The sequence below is a fragment of the Streptopelia decaocto genome (genome assembly GCF_964273445.1).
Source record: "Streptopelia decaocto genome assembly, chromosome: 12".
NCBI classification, from domain to species: Eukaryota; Metazoa; Chordata; class Aves; order Columbiformes; family Columbidae; genus Streptopelia; species Streptopelia decaocto.
The window spans coordinates 8,177,172-8,204,046 of NC_138667.1; the positions used below are offsets into that span (position 1 = coordinate 8,177,172).

The following is a 26,875-nucleotide window of genomic DNA, read 5'->3' on the forward strand; positions in this document are numbered from 1 at the left end:
GGTTAAGAGCCTCTGTCTCAAGGTTATGTGGCTGTTATGCTACTAGATGTCATTTTAACTTACAGAGTCTCACTCCAGCCCTATTTCTTAGTGCTTCAGTTGGGGAGCGCGTGTTTCTGTTACTGCTACTCCTGGAGTGTATAATTCAGTGTGAGTAAAGACACCCATCTGAAATCATAATGTACAACTACGTTAAGCCCCATTAGTTAAGAGTTGGACCGGTTACAAACGAGAGTAAAACGCACACTCCATTACTGCATCTGTCTGTGTGTGTGTTTAATTTTCTGAACAAAGGGTGGGGAATTAAGAGACACTTCTTTGATACATTTGCTGCTGTTTTGAGCCAGCCCAGATCTGGGAGAGCAATTGTATTTTAATCAGCTGTGTGAGTCATCACAAAAAATGCCAGCTCAGGTTTGATTGCCGAGTTCTTATTGTTGCTGATGTGCAAGACATGAAATAGAGAGAACACAACGTGGTATTTAGCTGCAAGACTGAGCTCAAGATGCTGACAGTTTGAAAAAGCTTGGTTTTGACTGTGTGTGCCAAACAAATTTGCCATAGGAAGAACACGTTTGCCACATAATGATGTCATTTTTGTAGACTCGCTTTAGAGATAGTGCCCACTGCTCAGCAGAAGGCTTGGTCTGAGTACAAAGACCTCTTCAGGATTCTTCTAAGTCTCCTGGTTGGAAGAAAGCCAGTACTGATGTGATAGTGAAATGCACGCAGATAGCAAAACTACTCATCCGGTAAAATTCCTGCCTGAACTCACTTGCAAATCAAAAGCGTCATTGAACTGCCTAGAGAAGGTGAAAGTTATCAAAGATCTGCAAATGTGAGAGAGAAAAATCTCAGGGTTCTAGAGAGGATGCAGACATGGTGCTGGACCAGAACCTTTCCTTGTGGGAAACTGGAAGCTCCTGGAGGCTTTTGTAGAAATGGGCATTGAATAATGATCATTTGAGCTCCAGAATACCCTCTTGACTCCGGCTTCCCATGGTGTGCAATGTGGCAGTGGAGCGGAATGAAGAGCCAATGTAACATGAAAAGGGATGCTTTAAAAGTGGAGAATTTGGGGATTTCAGAATTGAGGTCCCACTGAGAAATGATTCAGCTGGTAAAATTGACTACAGTCCTGGAAAATCTCGGTGCATTGTACCACATAGAAGATGGAACTTTTTTCTCCCCAGGTTATTATGTAGTAGCCATCTAAATACTATGTTAATAAATATTATAAACAAGAAAGCAGTTATATATTTATGAATGACAGACACACACTTAAAAATGCCCTGGACAATAAAGAAGAATATGGGCCATTAGTATGGTAAAACAGACATAATGGGCTAAATAACTTAATTTCCGATACATTTCTGGATTTGGCTAACATGAAAGATTTCACTGAAATTATCACAAAACAGAATGAGATAGTCTTGGCCAGCATCCTCCTTTTCAACAAAATAGATTTTAATAATACAGTCCTGTGCTTAATTGGTTAGCCCAATTAAAGGCTTTTAGTAGTCCTTCCTTTTCGTAGTGTTTAATAGGCTTTGGAGACATTGCCAACCAGTCCAGAGCAGGTGGGGAAGGAGAGTTTTGTGCTGGCCTTGGCAGGAAGGCCGGGGCACAGGTCTGGCCCAAGTGTGGTGGCATTTGCAGGGACCAGCTGTGGGGATTATTAAATGTGCAGAATGGAAGCGAATGGGAGTATTGGCCTGGATGGTGGGGATCTTCACAAATATCTCTATTTAGAAGATAATACGTGAATAAAATACTTATTATAATACGGGAGGAATTCAGATATGGGCAAACTCCTCAGAATTCCCAGAAGGGCTCACATGCCGGTATTAGCAGGGACTCTGGGCCCTGCTGGGACACGGGGAGGTGTCCAGGTGGGGTGCTATGGCTGTGACCATGAGCTGCCTTTGGTGTTTGCAGAGTTGGTAAATGGCCGTTACAGCTGTGCTCTTGGACTCTGCAGCTTCATTGGGGTTTAATCTGTTAAAGCTCTTTGAAGAACTTAAATACCCAGAGCCCTGTGTAAAGCTGAATTACATCTTGTCCTGTTTTTGTAGCACAATGTGGTGTCTTTGAGAAATCTCTGAGGTTATTTTTCTTCATTAACCATTAAAAAGCACCCAATTTGACCATGTTGTTTTAAAGCTTGAGTATTTCATTTTTGTGGACATTTTAAGCAGGGGCCCTTGAAATCCCTTAAAAAACAGCTCGTTTCTCTGAATCCCAGGCATGTCTGCTGAAAACACTGTAAATGTCATAAGAAGCGATTTCACTGTTCAGGCCGCCCAAAACAGACATATTGATGTTATTTAGCCTTCGCTTGCCAAGTTGAGCGTTAGGATTGCATTTTCACATGCAAAGAAGCTGTTGGCTTTACAGATAGCCGTATTTTCATAAGCTGCATTTAGCCGTCACACCTTCTCCTGTAGTCTCTTGATATGCAAACAAGTCTTGGTTATATATGCTCCTGGCCTATAAACTGATATCCCTGAAGAGTTCCTGATTATCCTTCCATTAACTTTTACTCTCCTCCATCTCCCTCAGGGAGGTAACAAGTAGTTTTTCCTTCATTGTAGGTTTCCAGCTGGTTACCTTCCTGGTTCCCTCCTAAATAGATTCTCTCAGTAGTTTTGTGTGTCACTAAGGAAATACCAACTGTGACATTTCACTGCCATCTAAAAATACAACAGGCACTGTTGAAATGAGGATTTGAAAATCTGAAATGCAAGGAAAGCATCCTGGATTTTAAAGTGCCATCCTAAATAAAAGAATGACTATACACTACTGTTTCTTCTAGTTATTGCCTTGAAATGAGTATAAACCCATGTTTGCTCATTCCCATCAATATTCTTTGTTTGAAACAGTCTGCTGGCTCAGCTCCTTTAGAATTACTCAAACTGGAATTATTATTTAGCTGAATAAACATTTCAAGACAAGTTGCACATTTCTAGTTTTGGTATTGGCACTCCTAGAAAATTTGCAAGTATTAGGGGCTGAATTATTTAAATGTGTTGTCTAACTTCGTTGCTGTAAATATTTTCATGACCAATCAGTTGTATATGGGGAGCAGAGGTGACTTCCCTTATCCACGTGAAGCAGAGCCAGATAGTCACACTCATTTCAAGGGCTTGTTGAGTTTGTGGCCACTAAACAGAAATAAGATGGTTAGAATGTGGTCCCAATTTTGTGGTGATGCCAAACCTAATCTGAGCATGTGATTCATCCAGTTTGCATGGGGAGCGGATCATCAGGGCTTTTCTTCAATTGCATGTATAAATCTACAGGCTCGAGACATTACAGGTGACATTAGGCTCTTCCTTTTGCAAATCCTACATATTTGCATATCTGTACATGCGTAATTTTATCAGAAATTCCCCTACAGTGTTTAAAGTCCTGTTGTGTACATCTCTGTGCCAGCCTGGAGTCTTGAAAGATTAAATAAGGGTGAGACATTTAGCCACAGGTTAACAACTCTGGTGTGCATTCAAATTTTGTATCAGGTAGTTTGTTAGATTATTAAAATAGTACAATTTTGTAACAAGAGTAGTGGCTGCTTTAAAAACCTCACTGTTGCTCGAGCAATATGCAAAATGAATGAACAAATATAGGGTGTTTTTATGCTGGACACTATCCATAGACAAAAGTTGGGATTTCCACTGTGTCTCTGAAGTTATGTATGTCCTTTTTCGAGCACTATGGAGGGGTGTGTGTACGTCCCCATCCGGGCCACCTATACGCTAAGGAAGCTGCTACCCTGCCGCCTTGGAGCTTGGGGAAAGAAAAACCATGTGTGTTGTTTGTGCCTTCTCCAGGCACCAGAATAATGAGTTTAAAAATTAGTCTCTGTGCTTTCTGATGGGTCACATATCTTTCTGATCTATAAGATATGCACCCTTGACACCATCTTTTGAGGAGCACTTCCAAAAAGTATGGAATGAATGTAGATTATGTGGGAAATATCTCAGTAGTGTGCTCACACAGCTCAAGTCAGCACAGTCTCCCACTGTTAACTGAACATGTCCTTTATGGAAATTGGCTTTGTAACTCGCATTTCAACTGCTGAAGAGTTATGAGGTCAGCAAGTGCAGCTCAGAATTTAGCTCATTTTGTGTATATCTTGGACCATATTCACCCCTGTTTTTTATACCACAAAAATCAGTGGAATGATGCCAAGAAAAAAATCATCCCCTAATATTAAAGTCTGATCCTCAAACACGTGTATTTCACTGAGCTCCCTACTATAGCTCTAGGAAGGCTTCTGCTTTCTGGTTCCTGAACTTTATAGTTTTATACAGGCACTGAGAACAACTAACAATAGCAGGTTTTGGGTGGATATTAAATCTTGTGCTTCAGGGTATGAACTAGTCCCTGACTACTGGAGAGCAGAAAGAGGCTACTGTAGTGAGCAAACCTTTGCATTTCTGCCTTCCACAGCACTCCTGGCCCCTTCCTACGATGCATCTGATGGTGGCCAGTGTGAGAGGCAGGAGGATGAGCAGGATGGAGCGTGGGCAGCTTGGCACAGGCATTTCCCATGTTTATCCGAGAGCAGACTGCTGGTCTCAGAGCCAAAGCATCACATCGCTGGTGCTTTGATAGGAAGCAAAGAACTAATTTCTGCAGTCCCTTTTAATGACAGATTTTTAGCAGTGATCACAGAAATGTCTCGCAGAGTTAATTTCAGCTAGTGAGCAATTAGTCAGCTCGGTGGTGGCTCCCCCTGCCCCTTGCCTGCTGGGGAAGAGGCTTGTTGGGGCTGCACATGGTGATTCCTGGGGTGTGGGACCCCTGGAAGCACCTGCTGGGCCCATCACCCTCACCTGTGTTTGTGCTTGGACTGCAGCTGAAATTTCCTCTTTCAGAAGTTGAGGGATTTATTTCCCATCTACAGACTTGCTGTGTTATCCTAAATGTCAGCAGAGTCTCTTTTTTTTAATACTTAATGCAGCCAGAGAAAATCTGTCAGCAGAAGACTCCTTGCCTGCCCAAACAAAGGTTGAATTTGAGAGCATATTCCAGCATGAATGTGTTTTGATTTGGAGACAGCTACTGATGACGTTGATGCTTTTCTCACCATGAGAGGCATGGGGCTGGCGAGTACCCGGCTGCCTCAAGTCCCACAGTGGCAGCGAGTGGTGGGACTGAGAGCAGGGGCAGATGGTGCTCCAGAAGGGGAAATCCAGAAACTCACGAGCTCATTTCTTTTAGGGAGACGCGACCATATGCCATCCATAGAGCACAAGAGCCTGCTCGTCAGTCTGGAGCACTTTGGGGATGCCAGGATGAAATAAGCCAAATCCATAGGTGAGACCAGAGCCTAATGCTGGTAGTGCTGGTGTAGCCCCTGTGCTCTGTCTTCCCTGGTGCAAAATCCTATGTTCAAGTGTCATCATCAGCACCTCTTCAACCTGGGGCTGAGGGGATATTTGGGAGGAGGTAGCTAGGGAGCTTGCGTGGCTGGATCCATCACTGATGGGCTCAGCTCTGAGGTCTCAGTTCCGCTGTCTGCAATCCTGTGCACAGTTCTTGAAGGCACGTTGAGGACAGGGAATGTGAGCACCATAAATCAGGTGCTTGGTTGTCTGCACTGCACACCAAAGCACAGAGGTACTCACAGCAAAGGATGCCTTGCAGTGGGACATAAATCTCGAGGAAGTCTGCAGATCACGGCAATTAAGAGTGAAAATCTAAGAGGCATTTGTGCTAATCTGGTAACTGAGCATTGCTCAAGTACAGTGTAATTAACAGAGGTGACAAATTGCCATTGGTGTCAGAGCTTATGTTGCTCTTCAGAAGGCACTGATGTTTCTGAGGTGAAGATGAGACCCTCTTCCGTTTAATATTTTAGTGAATTTGGGAAGGAAAAACAAGTCAAATGAAACGTCGTCCAACCCAAACTGGAGCAGTTGTAAGCAAATTACTTGAATTGCTTTATTTACCTATTGGAGGGATGAGGGCACTTATAAAAATGTCTATGCTTCTATATAACTGCATATATATATATATGTAATGTGCAAAATATATCATTATGCATTCATATTCACATAGGGAGTCTGTCTGAGGATGTATGTATATATATAAAAATATGATTTATAGGTTTTTAAACCTCCCTGACAGACTCCAGGAGGCCAATTTCTAAATCTATGCCGAGATTTTTGACTAAGACAGGTAGCAGTAGGTGCTAATAAATGAAAGAACTGCAAGTGAAATGTTGTGACACGCACCTCTCTGAACAACCTGCGGAGCGCTGGCAGAATCATCAAACTGAGCTGAGAGTAATCAGCAGGGACTGATAAAAGCTGCTCTTGTAATTATTTGTTTGATATACAGCTTTCCTTCTTCCTTCTGCATAAATAGCGGAATTGCTTTCCTTAGTGCGGGAGGTTTTTCATTCCTGTCAGGACTTGTTCTCACCAAGATGTCATGAGAGGAGGACTGAGGTCTGCGTTTTTGTTTTATTTACAGCCTTTCCATTGTAATTCTGACAGCATGCAGGGGAGACAGCATTCACGTAGATGGGGAGAGGCGTCCTTGCTCATGCAAAGCTGTCGGTGTCACAGGGACCAGACTCTGCCATGCTGCTTTTAAGCCGCTCTGATTCCTCCAGGTTTGGCCTGGAAGAAGCTGTTCCTGAAGAGGAGGCGGCCGCTGCGGTCTGAAGGCAGTCGCGATGTCATGCCCGTGTATTTAGGTATTAAATAAAATTCCCGCAGCACCTTTCTGGCTTTTAAGTGTGAGTTTGATGATGCTGCAGCCCCGACTGCCCTACAAAACCGCGCATCCCTTTGGATTGACAACCGTTAGTTATCCTTAAATAACTTTCTCTCCTCACCACTGCCTAAGTGAGAAAATCCAAGTGTTGACTGTTTTCCAGGCAGTCACAGTGGTGGCCCGTCAGCCACGACTGAGCTGAGCCAAAAGGCTCCTGTTGATGTCAGTGGTTTCTGGGAACGCTGCCTGCATGGTTTTGTTCCGGGATTTCCCTCTCCGTCCATGCCTGGTTGAGCTCTGACTTCACTCAGGGCAAATTTTGCAATTCTGTGTTTAACAATGGGTACATTAATTCATTGCCACTCAAAGCACTTTCATTTTCCTTGTTCCGTTTACATTTTATTGATCCTTTTTCTTTTCTTAAGAAAAAAATTGATAATTTTTTGTTACAAAAAGAAGAAAGGAAATTCCTGTATACCAGGGTAGTTTTTATACCATCTACGGGTTTTACCAGGGATTGGGGAGGGATAAGGGGAGAGAGGCATGTTAGAGCAGAAAATAGATTTCCTAGCCTAAAGTGAGAGAAATCTAGACTGCTGCCTTTAGCATACATTTGAATACTGTCAAGGACATCTGGAATAGGTTGTAGGCATTCTTTGAACATTACTAAAAATCCGATAATGATGAGGCACAGATAAGCCACTGGCCCTGTGTTTGGCGTGAACATACAATATTGGGAAAGTGTTTGAGACATCAGAGACCAGAGTCAATGCCAGCTCGCTCTTACTCAGGAGAAATACTTCAGACTTGAACCAGATTAATGAAAAGGGAAATTGTCCTGAGACTGAGGGAAGAAAAGCTTTACACCCCGTTGCAGTTCTATGGGGGGTAGTTCCTGAGTGATTACGGTGTGTCCTTTCAGTGCTTTCTGATTCCAGGCGATGATGGCATTTTAAGATAAATAATATGTTCATGGCTCTGCTTGTTATTGAAAGGCTTTTATTATTGCTGATGTTACATGAAAAAGAAAGTTATTAAAAAAATGTGGCACTAACAAATTGAAGCCCCCAGGGAACTGTTGCCTGAATGGGTTTTTGATTGGAGTTCAATTTAATTGGCCATAAATCTTCTCATTTCTGATTTACATTCTACTTCAGACCAGTCTACCAAATTCATGATAATCAGGTTTTCATTTTTCTCTGTCGAACAAATACTCCGACATGAGCATAAACAGAAATATTCCTTCAGCAAGGTGACCTTGTTCTTGCTTGCACTGTGCTGGTAATTGATTTAATGCCTCCTTACCTATAAATTGGGCCTCTTTCTGAGGCGTGTCCGTTGGATTTTGAGGTAATTGGTTGGCGTAGTTGTTTTTTCACCATAGTATTTTGACTGCAACATATTTCTCATAAACCCCTAGTACCAGAGAAGCTGTGATCATTGTCACTGACACAATGGAAAAGATTCAGCTGGTAGGCATACGCGTGCCTCTCCCGTGGGCTGGCCTTGAATGCAGCGAAGTGCATAGCTCAGAGAATAAAAGCTCTTGTTCTAGCCCAGAGTAAATATGTGGGATGCAGAGTGTAGTGATTTCTGTGGGGTTTGAGTCGAATCTTTTTTCCTGTCACTTTGCAATGCCTTCAGGGGATGAATTTGTGCTGCTCGTGCCGGGTCACTCTGGTTTGCAGGTTTGCTGCAGAGCAAGAAGCGGGTTCCTTTTTGTGTGCGAACATCAGTCTTTGATCTGGGACTTGCCTGAGCACTGGCAGGGAGAGGATGGAGACCTGAGGGCTTCTCTGTGCATCCCAGGTCAATGTCAATGCAGGTTTGGAGGTGCTGGGCCTAGTTTTTGGTCTGAATCTTTGGAATCACTCTCTTAGATTAGAATGTTGGGTTTTTTTCACCAGGAGGTTGGAAGCCCCCCAAGAATTGCATAGTGCGTGAGTTTGTAGTTGCAGAGGTCGTTTCGGTTTGGGTGTTTCCTTGAAAAACTGGATGAAGAGGGTTGGTGCTTTAGTGCTTCCCCAGTACCCCGTGGCTGCTGCTGCTCGGTTGCTCCCGTAGCCTGTTCTCCCCGGTTGGAGCCCCCCAGCCGCCCCCTTCCCCACCTCGTGCTGAGGTTTCCCCGTGTCTGGCCTGTCCTCCTGGGAATGGCAGTGGGCAGCAGCATCTAATTCTGTTTAGATACCCCAAACCCTTAAATTCACTCGCTGCTCTTGCATTCTCATTCATGTGAATCTCAGTAAAGTGCCTCAGCTGATAAAGGGAAAGGGTAGGAACAGGGACGGATCCAGCCCACATTGAGATGCAATCACTGAACTGAAGAATGTTCCAGTTAAGTGTCTTTCCCCACCTTTCCCATCCCACGGTTCTTTTCCCCTGTGATTTCTTCATGTTTCTAAGTTGCATAGCTTCATTATATTGCTCATTTAACCATTTCCAACAGTATTGGGATTGACAAGTTGAGTTTTCTGCAATCTTACAACTTCATGGACTGTAAATTGAATGTTTTATGGCCTGTCGAAAAGGTGAAAAGAAAGTTATACCTGCTACCAGTTTGCTAATTACATCAGCATAAAATACATTACGAGTTTGTTAATGCCAGGTACTCTTGCTGAAAAAACATTTATAACCATGGCCTTGAGAAGCAGAAGCAATTACTTTGCAGTGGGTTTCCTTTTTGTTTTCTGAAACATCAGAATACTTTCTCTTCTCTTGCCTCTGCCTTCCTCACTACAAAATAAATAGAGAAAAGTTGGAATTTTAAGTCATTACAATTATGTTCTGATTTTTTTTTTTTTTTCTGCAGAAATGAATAGCTGGAAAATTACTGAAAGCAATGTAAAGAAAAATGAGTATCTGTTACTGAGGTTTCTGCTGAGCCCACCGGTATTTAGAGCTTGTATGAGTGTGGTCAGTCAGTACCGAGGCAGATAAAACCCGACTGTGTGTCGTGGTGTCCTGGAGCACGGAGCGGGGTTTGTTCCCCAGGGATGGGGCAGAAAGCAAGAGCTTTATGGGGAAGGGCAGAAGGACTCACGCCGTATCCCAGCCTGCAGGGAGTGTGCGGCACAGATGAGAAGGATCGTTGCTAAAAGTGTCTTCATGCCAAATAACGCATCTACATACAGCTAAATCCTTCTGGCTCTACTTTGCACGTTCAGGCTGTCTGTGAAGTTGTCAATAGGGAGGGTTTGAAACTGGCCTTCACTGTTCAGCCTGCTCCACAGTGCAGTTGTTTCGGCTCCTTCGGTCATTACCTACTTGAGTCTCAGTATAGGAGTCAAGGTCTTTTCCAAGCTACCTCAGTGGTAACTCTGGTTAAAGCTTGGACCCCAAAGCCCAAAGAATAAGACCAGGAGTTGGTTCTTATCCCACCTGTGGCATTAAGTAGATCACCTTTGGCTCCAGTTTCCTACCTTACTGTTTGTCCATCACATTAGTGACTTTTGTTTGGGGCAGGATTCACCTGTATGTCAATTAGGACAAACAGGGCCTTGGTTTTGGTGGTATGGCAGCTAAATCGTGAAGAAGAGATCTGTGTATGTCTGCGTTGAGCTGCAGGCCTGTGCAGTCTGTTCACTTGGGTCAGCATCCACGTAGGAAAGATGCTGGTTGCTTGTGATTCTTTCTCTTTTCCTGCCGTTTCATCCCTTAGCTCCTCATGTTTTCAGAGCAGAGCAAATCCCTCAGCAAAGCTCTTCCAGTGTCACATAGAGAGATTAGTGATGGTTGGATAATAAGTTTTGTTACTAAAGCTGGTCAAGAATTCTCCAGGAAGATTTCCAAAATGTTTTAGTGTGAACCATCTTCACTTCCTTGAACTGTCTGGTGTGGGTGAAAGTTGGATCAATAAAGACATTTGCAGGGCTGAGATAGGATGGGAGATGTTCCCAGATGGGAGTAAGAACCAGTCCAACTGATTCTGGATTAGATATATTTGTTGAAGTCTGTGCCTTGCCAGATTGTACTTGACCTTGAGCCTCCCACACCCTTGATTTATCCCCTGCTCACTGAGTGCTGACTTGCACATCCCCAGTTCTTTCAAGAAGGAGCCCCCTGTCATGAGCAGGATAGCGAGTGAGACTGCCTCATGGCACAGATGGCCACAACCTCCTCGCCTTCCCTTACCATCCTCTCTAGCTCCTGTAATTCTGGTGGATTGTCAAAAGCTTGTGCCATTCATCCCTGAAGTGGGAAGGGTTTTATTTGTTTTGTTAATCTGAAAGTTAAGTGGGTGGGAAGATAAGACTGCAGCCCCGCTCCATTCGTCACATGGTACCAGCTCTTGTTTCCCCTTGAGAGAGGCAGAACAGATGGAAGGCAGAGATGAAATGAAGATCAAAAGTAAACAGTGTGATTAAGTTTTTGATAAAAGGATAAAACACTTATCACATCAAAGCTGCTGAAAAACACATTAAATATTTCCTGAACATTTCGTGTCCGCATAAGCATTAACTGTACTTGCCACAGGGATGTTTGTAACAGTGGGTGGTGGAGTGGGGAACGCTGCTGGGCTATTTACCCTCCTGGCTGGCCCAGGACGGCAGCGCTGGCAGCCTGTTAACCATCCTCTAGCACACGGAACCTCTCGCTGCAGACTGGAGGGCCCATGTTATGTGCATGGCCTGGCAGTCCTTTCTTTAAGCCATGCCCAGCTCAGCTTTCCAGGTTTGGGCACTGTTTTTCCAGAGGTTTTAAGGCACTTGCAGAGTTTGTGGGTGGCTTTTCTCCCAAGCATCAGTGATTGTTTGGTCTCATGCTTTGGCTCAGTGAATCAAATACTTAAATACTTTTGTGTAAGCAGTGTAATTTGTAGTGAGAAGTCTCTATGGATTGTCTGTTTCCATCACCGTGTTGGAATACTTAGCAGTCCTGGCCAGTGGAGAAAGATTAAAAAGCAGTATATTGCAATTATTTTTTAACTTATTTTCTAATCTTATGAAAGTATGAAATATATTAAAAGAATGTAAAGAAAAGGCACTTTGTAATAGCCAATAAAAGCTAGGGATGATGAAACAGAACAACAGCAAAAAAGAGTAGCAGTAGAAATACAAAAAATTCCCTGTTCCAGTTATTACCATAACATCCCAGAAATGCATTTCCCCTGAAGTGGCAATGGGCTCACTTCCAGCAATCTTGACTTTACCATCCAGAAAAGCCACAGCTGAACAAGCTGTTGCTTGAGCTGTTGCATTTCCCAGTCAGAGAATCCTTGGCTGTACACACAGCCCCACGACCTGGGAGAACATTGAGGAGCCCACTGTGATCTGATGCGACACCGTTGTCCTTCTCATTCCTAAGGACAGAGGGTCACCAGGACACCTTGCTGTGCAGTGTCCCCACACTTGTTGGGGAGGGACCTTTCTGGTGCCTTCTGGCTCAGCACCACCTGCACAGAGCTGGGACCACTGACTGAGCTGTGCCACTGCTGGTCATCTAAACATTTTGGTGAAATAAATGCAAAATGCTGTGGTACTGGCTCAGTAGCATTTTGTGTTGCTTTTTTGCAGATGTCAGTGTTGAATCCAATGTGGTTTTTTTCCTATTTATATAACTTTGCTTTTCTGTAGGCAAGGAAGGAGCTGCATGCTCTGCCTTCTCCCACATGGAAGGTCCTGTGTAATGGAAACCAGTCCCAGAAAGTCTCCCCTTGCCTCTTCTTTTCCCTTTTAAATTTTCTTTTAACCGGTGCAGAGATGTTTTCACATCTCCAGCTCTCAGTCCTTTAGAGCACAGGGACAGTTTAAATGCTGTATGTGTGCAGCCACCTGTACCATCAGTCGTTTTGCGTGACGGGGTGTGGAAGTCCACCCTTCGCCAGGATCCCCCCCCAGCAGCTGTCCCTCCAGAGCACCGTTTATCAGAGTGCTCCTTCAGGACATACGCTGTATTTTACCCTTGTCACTGCCACAAGAGCCTGTGTGCTGTTAGCAAAACATCTCTCCTCCTCCTGAACCCACAAGCGCTAGGTCTGCTTTTGGGACCAGTGTATACCAGTGTATCTTTCCAAAGTCAGGGCACCAACCCTCCCATGTGTTTACTGCTGGAAATGTCCAGGTCTTAATAAGCATGCATAAGAACAGCAGAATTTATGAACCTTGGGGGTTTGGCTTTTTCTTGCATCATTCAGTTTCCCTGTACTTAGCAAGGCTGGTGGATGCTGTTCCTTCTGCTAGAGTATTTGTAAAGTCTCCCACCTCCATACAAGCCCTCTTGAGTCCAGTGACAGGTCAGCTCACACTGTTGCTCTCTGCCCAGAAGGGTAATAATTTGGGTCTTTTTCCTCTGCCCAGCTGCTCAGCTTAATGGCACATGGAGGAACTCAGACACTTTTGAGATCTGTCATCCTGCAAATTTTTGGTTGAAATTGGCATTTGATTTCCTTCTGAAGTGAGAGCAAAACAGCAAAACCTGATGTGTTGAATTGGACTATAGCTCAGAGAAGCACCTGTTGAATTTTCACATGCTTTAATCTCATTTGCTTCAGGTTGAGTCCAAGTGGTCTTCAAGTGAAGTTCTGGGCCATTTTTACCACGTCTAGGCTGTTGTTTCCAGGAAAAAAGTTTTTACACCCAACATGGACTTCTTTACAAATATCTAATGATCTGGACAAGATTTTTACATGCTATAGTTTATATTAAAAAGCCCAGAAACTGGGAAGTACTTGCACCAGTTTAAGAAAGACATGTTTTAGAATAATAGAAAAGTTAATGAGAGGGGACCTCTCATGGTTGTTAGTCCAAGCTCCTGCTTGAAGCAGGGCTAACTTCAGAGTTTGCCCAGGGCCTTGTCTAGTGGAGTTTTGAAAATGTCCCAGGATGGAGACTGAACACCCTTTCCAGGCCCCACTTCCAATTTCATGTGGTGCTCAGGGGAGGATTTTCTCTTACCTTCAACTGGAATTTCCCTCCTGCAGCCTGGGCTGTTGCCTGTTATCTTGTCACCGTGCTGTTCGGAGAAGGGTCTGGCTCTGTCTACACCACCCACCTTTTTCATCATCCAAACCACCATGAGTACAATAAGATAAATCTCAAGGTGGTTTGCTTGTTTGTTTTCTTCTCAGTGCTTCCCTTTTTGCTTCTGTATTCTGTGAGTGATTGACACCCTAACCTTGTCTTCTACCTACTGCAAGCAATCACATATTTGGGCTGTTTCAAAGCAAGACCTTGTTTCTATTTAGTGCTTTTGAAAAAAAGTAGTTAGTAAACTGCATGAACAGAAAAGGAGATGAGGTGTTGTGAGCAGAAAAGTCCCTGTCCTTAATTCCTGTCTGCCAAATACTGATGTTAGTCATTACCAAGCTTAGTAGTGCAATAGTTTTTTAGTCTCTGTACAGTTAGCCTTCATCCTGCTGTGAATGTAACAGTATTAGTCAACAGTGACCAAAATGGCATGAAGTTAAAACCAGGTCATTTTCAGTGGCAAGTATGGTGTCAACCAGGCATCAGCTCAGATGTGACAGAAGCCTTGCCCAAAATCTCAAGATTAGACCAGGAACTTCATAATGTAAGGTCACATTTCATTTCTTAACAGTACCCGAGACAGATGTCTCAGTGACAGCTGTACAGCTGTTTTTATTCCGATTTTTAAGAAATGGTAACTTTTCCTCAAGAAGCATTACTGTGTATTTCAGCAAGATTTCTCATGTGATGAGAGGCAAATGTTCAGGCAATATCCTGTTTAGATACGTTTCTATTTGATAATAAAAATGGTGTTGACAGTGAGGGATTGCACTGAATAAATTATGACTTTGAATTCTGTTTTACACCGAAGCCAGGATGTGTCCTGTAAGTTCACAGCTGTTTTTGCTTTTTGTTTTCCTCATCTAGACAGCTATATGTCCGTGAGATCTATTTCTTGATCTATATGGACATGCAGTCCTTCTTGGGATTATTACCATAGAAACAAGACGTAACATAGAGCATGTTAGAAGTAACAAATAGGATTTGGCAGTGTTTCCCATTTACTACACGGAGTCTGAGCTGTGTACAAAAAGCAGCAATTACTTGCTCTTAGAGCCTTATTAACAGGCACATCTGCACATTCATTAAAACTAGATACTTCAACTTCTATTCTGACTGGGATGACATTCAGATATTCTGCTCTTTAAACTAAACTATAATCCTAGACTTCTATTTTATTTTTCATCCAAGATGGGAATTTGTTGCGTCTGACATTTTGGTTCCTTTTTGTTTGATTGCAAATCCCGGAGGCAGCCTGCGCTCCCAGCCCGGGCGAGCCTCCCGGGAGGAGATAAGATGCAATAACCGAACCGTTGGCTCCTGGGGAACAGTCCCTCCTTTGAAGGGTGAGGTCACCCAAGTTTTGCTCGTAAAGCCTGATCTCCCACGGTGCTGGGACCCAGCTCCCGGCCTCTCCCAGGGCTTCACACCCTTCTCATCCTCTGCGGTCCAAGGTTGCTCTGAGTTGGCAAGTTGTGACAGCCTGAGCTTGGGGGAGTAGATGGATTGTGCCAGGCAGAGAGCTGCTTTTGCAGGAACAAATACAACACACCGTACGTGGAATGAAAGCTGAGCTGACTATCTGGGTCACAGCACATCTACCGATAGATGTGAGGGAGAAACACAAACTCCAATTTTTAAGCCAAATCCATGGGGCAAGTTTTGAAGTTGTATGGGATGGCGAAGAGGCAGAGAAGCAGATGGAACAGGATACAGAAAAGGGCAGAGAAATAGATTAAAACACGAAGGCCTATCTGCTGACTGCCTGTGACTGAGCGCCCGCCGGCTGAGCGTGGCAGCATCGGGCAGTGTCAGCGCGTGGCCCTGCGTGGGAGGTCGGTGCCAGCTCAGCAGCCTGCGGGGCGCGGATCTTGCCCTTCTAGCAGGCAGACGTTGTGCTCAGGAGGGAGAGCTGGAGTCCCGGGGGACATTCTGTAGCTGCTCAAGGGAGCAGAGCTTGGCTCTGGGACTCTCCCCTTCCTTCATCTCTTTCTCATCCTGCCTCGCACCGAATAAAATCAAGTTTAGAAGCAAATTGTTAGCTCACAGAGGGATCCTTTGCTCTGGATGATGCATTTGCTGATGTGGGAGTGAGTGTGCACTGTCCTTTTCCCAGTCCACATCCTATAATGCTGCCTCTTGTTGGGAGCGGAGCAGCTTCTAGGGGGAATTTCAGAGGCAGCTGGAGATACTTTAAAGTTCTTAGGGCAAAATCTGTCATCCCCCTGGACCAACTCAGGAACGAAACAACTTTGCTTAACAGAAGAAATGTTAAAAGCTAATTGTAAGCCACAAAATTGAGAAGGAGCCTGGAATGCAATGCTGAGAACTGAAATATAGGGAGCTTGAAACTAGGCTACACGCTCAGAGTTTGCCTGGCCTTCTTTCAAAGGTGCTGAGGACTCTGCTTCTCTAGTAGAGTCGATGAGTGCTCAGGATCTTTTTGAAACATTTATTTAGTACCTAAGTATAGATTCAGGACTGACTAACCTCAGGCTCCAAAAATAGTGGAGGTGTCTGCCTTCTCCCTCTTCCTCATTTCTCTTTTCCTCACTCTTTAGTCTCTTCTTCAGCTCCCACGTTCTCTGTTCCCTCCAACTCCTTTTTTCCATCCCCCTCCAGCTGACTTCTGCTCCTGCTTGTAGCCCCTCACTCACTGTGACACGGCTCCTGTCCTGTGGGAGCCACAGAGCATTTCTCAAGGTGCATCCTGAGCAAGCCTTCGGTGGCACCCTTTTCTCTCGCTCTCTCACCCTAAATTCTCCCTGCCTCATTCTCAGGGGGACAGAGGTTCAAATGAACAGCTCCATTCTGCTCAAGAGCCTGCAGAATTCAAGTCCCACATATCTCGCCTGTCCTACATGGGACTGACCAGGGCTGGTAGCAAAAAAGGGAATCACCACAAAGCACTCGATTGGCGTGAGAATCCAGAGCAGCTCCTGTCCCTTTCTGGCACAAAAGCATAAATCAAAATGTCCCATTTTCCTGTGTATTTCCCATCACAGGCATGATCTGCCAATGACAACAAAAAGAGGTTATAATAAAGGGATCATGTTAATTTTGTGAACAGGAAGCACTCATTAGTGGCTTGTGTTTTCCAAATCAACCAGAAGACAGACGTGACTGTGAATCTGATGGATTTTGTCTCTTACATGGGTTTTTCTCTCTTGTAGAAAGGCATGCCCCAAACGCTGAGTTCTACCAGTATGTTTACCCCATGTGGCTTCAGCCCTCATCTACATACTGCAAAAGAAGATGAACAAGGAGGACTGATTTTCCAGGATGGAAACCTTACCTCAGCATCTCTGGATGCTCTAATCCAGCATCTGATACCTACCACTGATTACTACCCTGAAGTAAGCAATTCACAGTATAATAAACAGTTTAGTTTTGATAAATTGAGGCGGCACTTTATGCAAAAGTGCAAATGTGTTAAATTTTGAATTAAGAGGACTAATTTAAAAGCTGCATACAATTAAAGCTGGGTAAATTGATGCATTGCTTTAAATGCTGTTTCACTGCTCTGTAATTGTTCCCATGAAAAAGCAGATCCCAAAGTTGATAGTGCTTTTAAATAAGAGAACGAGGTGGCGGAGGAGCGGAGGGGGGAAAGCTGTGGTGGTGATGAATTAGTGATATAGCAGTTGGAGCACTTCAAAAATAGCAGTGCGTCCCAGAGAGGTTTAGATGAAGACTGAAGCAAAAATGTCTGAACTGGCATTAAATTAGCTGAATTTCAGTAGCTGCTGAGGTCATCCAGGTTTGTCTGTATGTACAAAGCGTTCCCTCAGTGACAACAGAGATGGGTTCATAATTTACCCGGGGTTATATTCACACCAACTTTGCAGTCACTGGACAGCACAGTCCGGATCCTAATCCATGCTCCATCAGTGAATATTCAGTGTTTCTTCACCAACAGTGTGAGGATCTAAACTGGAAGCAGGTTTATGGTCCTGCAAGCTATTGACTTTACTGGATTTCGCACATCCTCAGTGGAATTCAGGACAGAGTTTGACTGGAAGATTTTAAAGTCCTAATATATCTCTATAGAAAGGCTTGTATTTCAAAGCACAGAACAGCATTGACTTTGGGCCATTTAGAAGACCACAAAAGTTATGAATGCAGAGCAGACAGCATGTTTTAAATTACCCATGGCTCAGTTTCTGATCAGCTAAAAATAAGTAATAAAGAAGCATGTCAATTAAAAAAAAAACAAACAACAGAAAGGCAATAAAAATAGGTAATGGACAGATCAGGCTGTGAGATTTTCATTAAGCAACGTGTGATATGTGATACTATACCTGCAGCTCGGGAGCATGGCTAGATCTGGGGGAAAGAAGATAATTCAGGTGCCAGGAGGGTTCAGGATGCAAACAACTGATAATTCATGCATATGTTTTAAATTCACTGCTGGAATACTTTAAATAATCCATGGATTTATCCAACAGACCTGCTTCCCACAGCTTCACAGATGTAGGACTGCATAAGATATGGCTTGGCTGATAAAAGTGAATTTTTGGGAGTTAGTAGAATAAAAGAAATATTCCTGAAAACAGGCTGGGTGAGACCTGCAGGGCAATAGCAAGATGTGACTAATCTGGGGGCATCCGCAGCTCATGACCCAATGGAACACAGGGGTGCCTGAGCAGCTCCATGTTAAGTGTTCACAGGCCTCCACACGTCCCTGGTTGTGCTGTCCCCCATGTCCCCTACACCTGGGCTCACTCCTGCAGAGTGACCTACATGCTGTCTTTGCTGGATGTTTGCACAGGGTTTGGGCAACCAAAGGCTGGAAGTGGATGTTGTGGAGGAAGGAGATGCTGCTGCCTCCTGCACGCAGTGTAACCAGTTCAGTTTTCAGGGTCAGGAAGCCTTATGTCTTTTAGACATACAGGTCCGTCCCAGTGGAAATGCAAACACCGTGGAGTTTGGGGCTTTCATGGCTAACATTACCACTGTGTGGCTGCTCACAGCAGGTCTGTTTTTCTTTCTCCCGCAGAAAGCTTATATCTTTACATTCCTGCTGAGTTCCAGACTCTTCATTGAACCCCATGAGCTTTTGTCCCGAGTTTGTCACAAGTGCATTGAGCAACAGCGGCTGGACGACCCCGTGCTGGACAAGGTTAGTTTATCTTCACAGAAGAAAAATTGTGAGGTATTTTCAATGGGCAGAGAAATCTGGGGCTCTGGTGTGTGTCCTTTGACGTGTCCTTTGGATTGAATGAAGCTTTCTCATAAAGGATGACAGCTGAGATCCTGACATTGAGGCATCCTAGTATCCATGCCCAAGAGCAGCGCTCCAGGCACTAGTCACTTCAAATCTTCTGATTTTCCCTTTCCACTTGTCTCAGTCATCCCAGGTGACTTTCCTTCTTAACTTCTCTAAGGCTGTGATGAAGCCTGCGGGATGCAAGAAGGTAGGACGTAAACCTCATACACTCTCAATTGCAGGTGTGAATGCACCACTGTCCCATTTTTACTTAATGCCTCTGCCCTTTTGCTTTCTTGCTTCTGGAACAGTACTATTTCCTCTTGGACTTACCTGTCACTTTGAACGCTAGGTAACAGCACGCAGCCACCCACTAACCTCCCGCTGCCGGCACCAACAGCTGTGCTGCAGAGCGGTGCAGGCTGGCACACCAGGAGTGAGGTGAAGCAGGAGTGAGGCTGTGACAAGCTCACAGGATGAGAAAATCCAAGCTGTTCCTGTGTCAGCACTCCTCCTGTTCTGCCCTAGGGGCTGTGCAGACTGATACAGTGCGTAACAACACATGTGCATCTTCTGGCAGACCCGCAGACGCTGCAGTCGTGGATCCCACTGGATTGCACCCAAGCTCTCCTTGGTGCATTTATGGAGACCTATCCGGTACATTACCCGGAGCAGGAGTTGCATCTTCAGTGCAGTGGAGGGGAGAAGAATGTGCATTAGTTGCAACTTTCAAAAAACCCCCAAATTCTGAAATTATTCTCAAGATTAGCCTTTCCAGCTTTGAAACTATTTTTGGCATAGAATACTGAATCACCAACATCCGAACGCATGTTTTTGCCTGGGTAGCTGGTTTCATGAGTAACAGGAGCTCTGCCCTCACTATAGAGAGCAATCAGCCAGACTATATAGAAAGCTGATACTTGGGTTGCCTGTACAGTCTGTGTTAATAGAAATATCTGGATGAGGTGCAGCATCCAAAACAATTTTTCTGAGTTGTGATGGAGAATTAAAACGTGAGCTTTGCAAAGTTGTGCTGCTCATTAAACTTTGCAAGAAATGAGAAGCATTATCTTATTATGAAGATTTCCCAGTCTGCCTGAGGTGAGTCTGCATTTCGGACTAGCCTGTCGTAACAAAGAGTTAGGGGGGCACAGCTAATTTGGTGCTCTTGAGAGTGGGGCTGAGTTTGAAACTTTGCACACAAGAGACCTCCTGTCCCCCAAGTCATATCCTGTGACATGGACAAAGTCCTCTCCTTCAATTCGGAGTAGCGGTTTACACAGCTGGAGCAAAAGTCTCCCCAGACCTTTGTAGTTCCCAATAAAGCTTTCCCTCTAGCAGCCACCTGCTGGTCTTTGAGCCTGAGCTTAATGCTAGCTGACAGCAGTTATTTTTAGAGATGTGGTTCATTTAAACCTGTTGTTGTTGGAAAGCTGGAATATGCATTTTAACCACCTTGGTTGAAAAGCAGAGAGCTGTGGAACTCAAGAGTATAATTTTTCCTGATTACAGGGTACACTTTAGCTACAGTACGTACAATGCAGAAGAAGGCTGTTTGTTTTGGTCTGTGTTTTCTGTAAATAAAAATGCAGTTTGTTGCTTAACGCAATTTCCTTTTCACATGTTCTTGGATAACGGAGGGTGGAAGCTTTGCGAGCAGCCTCACTGGCCCTCTTTCAAGATAATACTAATGCACCATTTGTGCCATTCTCTACGTTTCCCTCCTTGCCCCATATCTTCCTGACTATTCCTGCTGCTGCATCCTGAGATAAACCTACAGCAAAAGTAAAGTGGGCATCAACTGTGTGTTATATGAGCGGGTGTCCTTGTTCTATCATGACCTTGAGCTTATCTGGGAAGAGAGCAACATTATCGGTAGCCCAGGTAAAGTTACCAAAGTGCTGGTGTTTTGTGCGTTGTTTCTTCCTCATGTTACATCTGCCAGCGGTCACTAAGCAGTTTTTTCATATGGCCAGAAAGCAAAAAACTCACCTCTTTGTTGGTCAAAAACTACATTGCAATCAGTTTTTCAAGAAAGGATGAAATTGTAGGAGGGTTGTAAGTACAAAAGGGAAGAACATGTGGTTCAAATGAGCAAAAAGGCCAGATGTTTTTTAAAAAGGCATAAAGGTTGCACAAACAAAACGTCCATCCAACCATAAACTGGCCAGTTGCATGTGCAGAATACTTAAATCTGCATGTAAAACAGACAGTTGTGTATGCATCTAAGTACCAGTATATTTTGCAGGCCAAAATATATCATTTGTGCACCAGACTGTTTGTTTGCATGTGTTCAGATTTTACAGGTGCAGTCATCAGTTCCTTCTTTGAAAATCTGGCCCCACGTTCAGTGAGATACAGATTTGGTGGGAGACTTTAATGAGGAAACACATTTCAATCCCTATCCATCATTCTGGTTTCCATTTCAGGCACGGATCAGAAAATTTGGACCCAAAATCTTGCAGTTGCTGACAGAGTGGACAGAGACATTCCCGTATGACTTTCAGGAAGAGCGGATGATCGGCCATCTGAAAGACATGATTCACAGGATAGCCCCATGCGATGAGGTGAGCATGTTTGATCCGGGACATTGTGTGGAGATGTTATGTTCATTTTCCCACTTGCTTCCTCCTTTTCCTTCTTTTGCCACATTGTGTTCCGTGCCTCTTCCTGGCAACTCTGACAGTTTTGTTCTCCTCTAATGGTTAAAACCTGTAGTAGCTTCCCTGAAAGCGACATCTCTCAGTTTAGGTTCTCCTGTGTCAGTGACATGAGGACAAGAACTCGGTCTAGATGACAGTATGGTCTTGGTGTTCAAGTGCATGAGCCGTGTGTGTGGCAGAGTAGGACACAGTGAGTGGAGTCCCTGGGAGACCTGCTTGCAAATTCAAGTGGGTGAGTCCCAGAAATTAATTCAGAAACATGAAAACTACCACCAAATCCATGAAAATAATAAGGACAAGGGCAAATAGTACATAGAGAGTCTCTAATTACTTCTAGGTTAACCATGGGATGTGGAAGAATTCAGTTCCATTGGCTACATCAAGGCCTGGCTTCAGGCCACAGATGGGTGCAATTCAGTAGAACAAAAAGTGCATACCCATGAGTCTTTAGAAAGAGAGGGGTGGAAAAAAGGAATGAGCAGGTTTGCAGCACACTGGAAATGAAATAGGACCTTCCTACCCACATGAAACATGAGAGAAATGGAACCAGTCGCTCTTGGGCTGGCAGCACTTTTGGGTGGCTGGAGGCTGCATGACACTGATGGAGGTGAAAGGAACACAAAGGACTCTCAGAAAGAGCTGAAGTGGCCTCAGTTCCCTTGACCAGCGCAGTGAGACTTTTCCCTCAAGGGGAAGAGGCAATGAACTTGCTCCTGCCCACCACCAAGAAAGGTTCCTTACAGCTCTTCAGCATCTGAAGCGAGACAAACCCACACAGACCCACCAAAAACACGTCCACAGGAAGGAAGGAACCAGCCAAAAAGGCAGAGAACAGAGGCTTTATGGCTCTTTAAAAGCAGTAGCTGCCCTGGTGAAGAGCCATAAATGCTAAAAATCAACTTTTTGCATAGAAAGCAGAAGTTTATTTGCCTAACCTGAGCAAGTGCTGCATGCCTTCGTGCTGGAATGGGCACAGCTGTGTACCAATGCTTAGGGGTGCCCCGGGGGGCAAATCATTGCTTTTCAAATATTACTAGGCACTGTAACTGCACATGATTATGCCTGGGCAAAATCAATAATTAATATAAGAAAGAGCTCATATCCTGCAAATTTCCTTTTTTAAGGGACAGCACGGAAGAGTGGTGGTACCCATTAGTTGTTCAGAAGAAAGTTGTTCCCATTGCGGATCATAGAAATGAAAGATTGGTGAGGTCATCTAGTCCATGTAGGTTAATGCAGGATTTTCCTCTGCAGTGTACGCTCCTGTCCTTTGTAGAGTCCACTTTCCAAAGGCTCTGAGATGCGCTTAGAAAGGTTTCCATGCTGAGAAGCATTTCTTAGTAACTGCTGTGATTTGCATTTAGAGTTAGAAATTTTAATTAAAATTTGAGTTCCTAAGCCACCTGCTGAGACCTGCCGTCTTCAGAGGAACTTTCCCAGTTAAGAACGAAACATTTTCTTTAAATATTAAACAGTAGTATGCTTCTTTTGACTGTTAATGTGGCAACGAAATGAAATTGGTTGATAGAGTCCAGCATGCAGCCCTTCTACAATGGGGGGTCACTTTGTGGCAAGGTAATTACCAGCATGTTGAAGGTAATGAGCAATGTTGTTTTCACTTAGTGAACATATTTTAAAGAAGGCAGGAAAAGCTTTTAAAAGAGCAAAAGCAGGATTTGTTTTTTAATTTCTACCCCAGCATGCACAGAAAAGCTTTCTAGGCAAGGATGCACCCAACCGATTTTCTGTGAGTCTCTTCAAGAGCTCTGATTGCTGAATATTTTTCTTTTGTGTCCATTAAGGGTCTCTCTTATTTCATTCTTTGTTAGGTGGTTGGCTTACCTGAGTCTTTGTTTACCATTGTCTATATCTGCATTATTATACTGTATTCCCTACAAAACTAGGTGAAACTAGATCTCGTGATAAGGATTTATTGAAAGACTGGCTAATATGTATGTCTTCCAAGCGATTTTATGCTGCTTTTTGGCTTTTCATCCAAACAGTGAAGAATTTGATGCTGCACAGACATGGCTGGTCCAAGATTTCTCATCCAGACTCCTTTTTGAAAAAGAACTGGGTTTTCAGCTAAAAGTTTTTTAGCCAAATGTTTTATGTTCTGTAGAAGACTTGGATTTAAGTGCTGTGCCTGCCCCCCACCGCCCCAAATTAATTCCCCTGTTTACAAAATACGTTCACAAAATACCAAATACGTCACTATTTGAGCATCCAGTAAAAAAAAGCATTCTATTCATAGAGCTTGATAAGCTATGCCGAGATTTGCAAACACACCTGGATATAAACCAGAGAAATATTTAGCTGATGTTCAGTAGTTTAGATCCAGGATAGTCCTTGTAAATCAAAAGTGTGACCATCTGTTTGAATGAGAAATTCCATGAAGAAGGCCAGTAGTCTCTTTTCCTTGAAGCTACTATACATCAGGAACAGATAAAAATGGAAAGAATGTTTTTAATTTTCTAGAAATTATTTCAATTATTTATTTTTACATCTTCCTCCATTCTCCCTCCTCCTTTGTGATTTACTTCCAAATAGAACCCATGTTGTCATCCTCCATGGCAAGTCCTTCCTGCCTTCTAGGTACTCAGTTCTCTCACTAATCTCGGTTTTATGATGTCTGCATCTGTCAGTTCTGAAGAGTTGAAGGCGTTTCTTTCTGCCCATCATCTATGGCCAGTGGCTTCACTCATTGTCTGTAAAGAGCTGCTCCAGCTCTGAAAACAACCTGAGCAACTTAGTAATGATCATTCTGCTGAACCCATGGCTGTGCTTGGAATACGATATGAGCTTCCTTCAGTAGAAATTAACATTTTGGGTATTAAATACTCAAAGCCACACGATGCTCAGACCACTCCAACTGGGTAGCAAGTCGCAGTATGTTTCTGCTGCCCTCAGCTTAAAAGGATGGAGACTTAAAAACGATAAACAGCGTTCGAAACATTTCTTATTCCTAATATATAAGAGTTGACGAGGCACCACTCACAGGTAGAGTTCTTGGCCAACACGTAGCTGACATAAAGCATAGGTACCGAATGCTGCTGTGCTCTAGAAAGCTGCAATAACTCATGTTGTAGCATTACCTCTCCTCTGATCCTGATCTTGGCAGGAATATGTGAGTGCCGGTGCCAGCCCAACCCGCCAGTCCTGCCTGCCTCTGCTCTTGACTGCAGTCTGTTTCTGTGGTCCAGAGCACAGAACTGTAATTAAGCCAACTGGGTATTCTGAAATAGGCTTGTTGAAAATAAAATGGTAACCTGTTGCTGACTTAGAAGTATTTTGCACAAGGGAAAATTCAGCATAAAAACACTCCTTTGTCAAGTTCTGTGGGTGGTTTATGTTTCTTTCTCTCCCTGTCTCTCCAGGCCTACTGGAAAAAGATGAATCAGCTTTTACAAACCCTGAATCAGAAGCTTGCAACCCTCAGCCACGGGCAAGAAGGGATTGTCAAGATCAGTGCTGCTGTCTCTGATAAGCTGGTTGCCTTTAAAACTAAACCTCCATCAATTCAGAGAGAAATCCTGAGCGTCTGCAGTGACCCCTATACTCTGGCTCAGCAGCTGACACATGTGGAGCTGGTACGTGGGAATGGTTCCCAACTTCTGCAGTCAGAGATATTATTTTAAGCCATCAGCCGCTAAGTATTCCAGACACAACCAGAAGGTGTCTGCACTGCTGCAGCACATCCCGTGCTGTATCAGCACTGCAGCAGGCAGCAGGGTTTGACAGGTTAAGAGGTGTTTGGGAAGCAAGCTATATATCAGAGTGTTCCTGTGCATCTTGGAGTAGGTCACTTTCCTTTTTCAGCTTGCTTATTTGTGAAACGTGAGTTTATAATCTCAGGAAGGTCAAGGCATTTTCAGTTCTGTAAGGTGCTCTAAGCCTCGAAACCTGAAGGTGCTGTTGAAATGGCTGGTCATTAGGCCTTTCGCAAGAAATTTTAACAGTTCGAATCCATTCCTACAGATACACAAAGCATCTGAGTTGTCTGATGCATTTTATATTCTTCCCTTTTGGACTTTGTGCATGGACATACCAGGCTGTGCAAATACCACCCCCACAAAGTCTGCTGTTTCCCTCCTTGGACTGCAGTTCACTCTCAAACAGGCTTTTGACCATAGTCGCTCCAGTGGCAGTACCAAGGTGTTGGACAGACTGGGTTGCACACCCTTCGCCCAGGTTCAGGTCCTCCTTGTAGACCTCCTGGGTGTTCACAGAAGTACACAAAGCATTGCTGCCATCTGCAGAATTCTTGATGCTGTAGTGATTCCCTGCTGCCTGTCCTTCTGTAGACAGTGCTCATCCTTGAGAGGAAGGCTGGAATAACAAACCATGAAATGGACTGTGGATTGAAGTGAATATCATGGAATTGCCTTGGGAATTCTGAAGGTAGTCGATATTCTATTTGTGAAGCAGTGGAATAGTTCAGAAATCCCAAATTTAGGATCATCTCACCTTGGTTAGTTTTCAGAATGTGCAGGTTTGGCTTTCTTTGCTTTATATAGCTTAAGCCAAAGAGTAGAAGTCTTTTTGCCTGGGGAGTTTTGCTTGCTTTTCTTTTCCTCTACAGTACAACTGTCTTCCAAGGGAAGATTCCCTGTAACTGGGGCACTGCTGCACTTTTAAAACTCATACAGCTGGAGGTCTTCATTCAGTTTACTGTAATAAATGCTCTGTGCCTTCTCTTTCACTTACTGCATTGGGTACACCAGCTACTCGGCACTGAAACTGTCCAAAGCTTATTTGTTAGTAAAAATTATTTGCTCTTTATTTGATAACAGTTATTAACTATTAAGAGTCCTATACTGTTATCAGTGGCAAGGTGAGAAGCCAAAAGAAATGGCACAGGAGTAGCCATAAAATTTTCACTTAAGCAAAACTACTATTAATTTAATTGTTGCTTGAGTGGTCTAAGTTTGGGGTGTAGGAATTCCAAAATATCTCTTCTGAAATACCTTTGTAGCCTACAACAAATATTTTTTTTTTCTAGTAAACATGTTTAAGGGAATTGAAAAGCCTAAAAAGAAGGCCAGTGGTGTGGCTGGAACTGCCAGGTTTGTTCAGGAGCTGGTGAAGGTGGACTGTTCTTTACTAAGAGAGACCTGGATGCTGTGGTTAATCTTGTTTTGGATCGTGCCTGGGACACTATGGTCTTTAACGTGACCTGTGTGTCTTCAGTGCCTTCCTTCCCCAGTGGCACAGAGCCACCACCTTGGGCCATCACCTGAGCCTCACCTGAGCACCGGATTGCTGGGGTTACCAGATCACAGCATTGCTACCATACTAACAGCTGGGGA

At 43.9% G+C, this 26,875-nt stretch overlaps 1 protein-coding gene across 2 annotated transcripts in view; it reads left to right on the top strand.

Moving 5' to 3' along the window:
• Nucleotides 1-26,875, top strand: part of RASGEF1C (RasGEF domain family member 1C) — a 74,509-nt gene that overhangs the window by 25,108 nt on the left and 22,526 nt on the right. For both annotated transcript variants that reach the window (XM_082063742.1, XM_082063743.1), the window contains exons 2-5: nucleotides 16,868-17,050; nucleotides 18,694-18,816; nucleotides 21,333-21,470; nucleotides 24,944-25,156. In XM_082063742.1, the coding sequence (XP_081919868.1) occupies nucleotides 16,874-17,050; nucleotides 18,694-18,816; nucleotides 21,333-21,470; nucleotides 24,944-25,156 (651 nt within the window). In that variant the 5' untranslated portion in view covers nucleotides 16,868-16,873. The remainder of the gene's footprint in view (nucleotides 1-16,867; nucleotides 17,051-18,693; nucleotides 18,817-21,332; nucleotides 21,471-24,943; nucleotides 25,157-26,875) is intronic.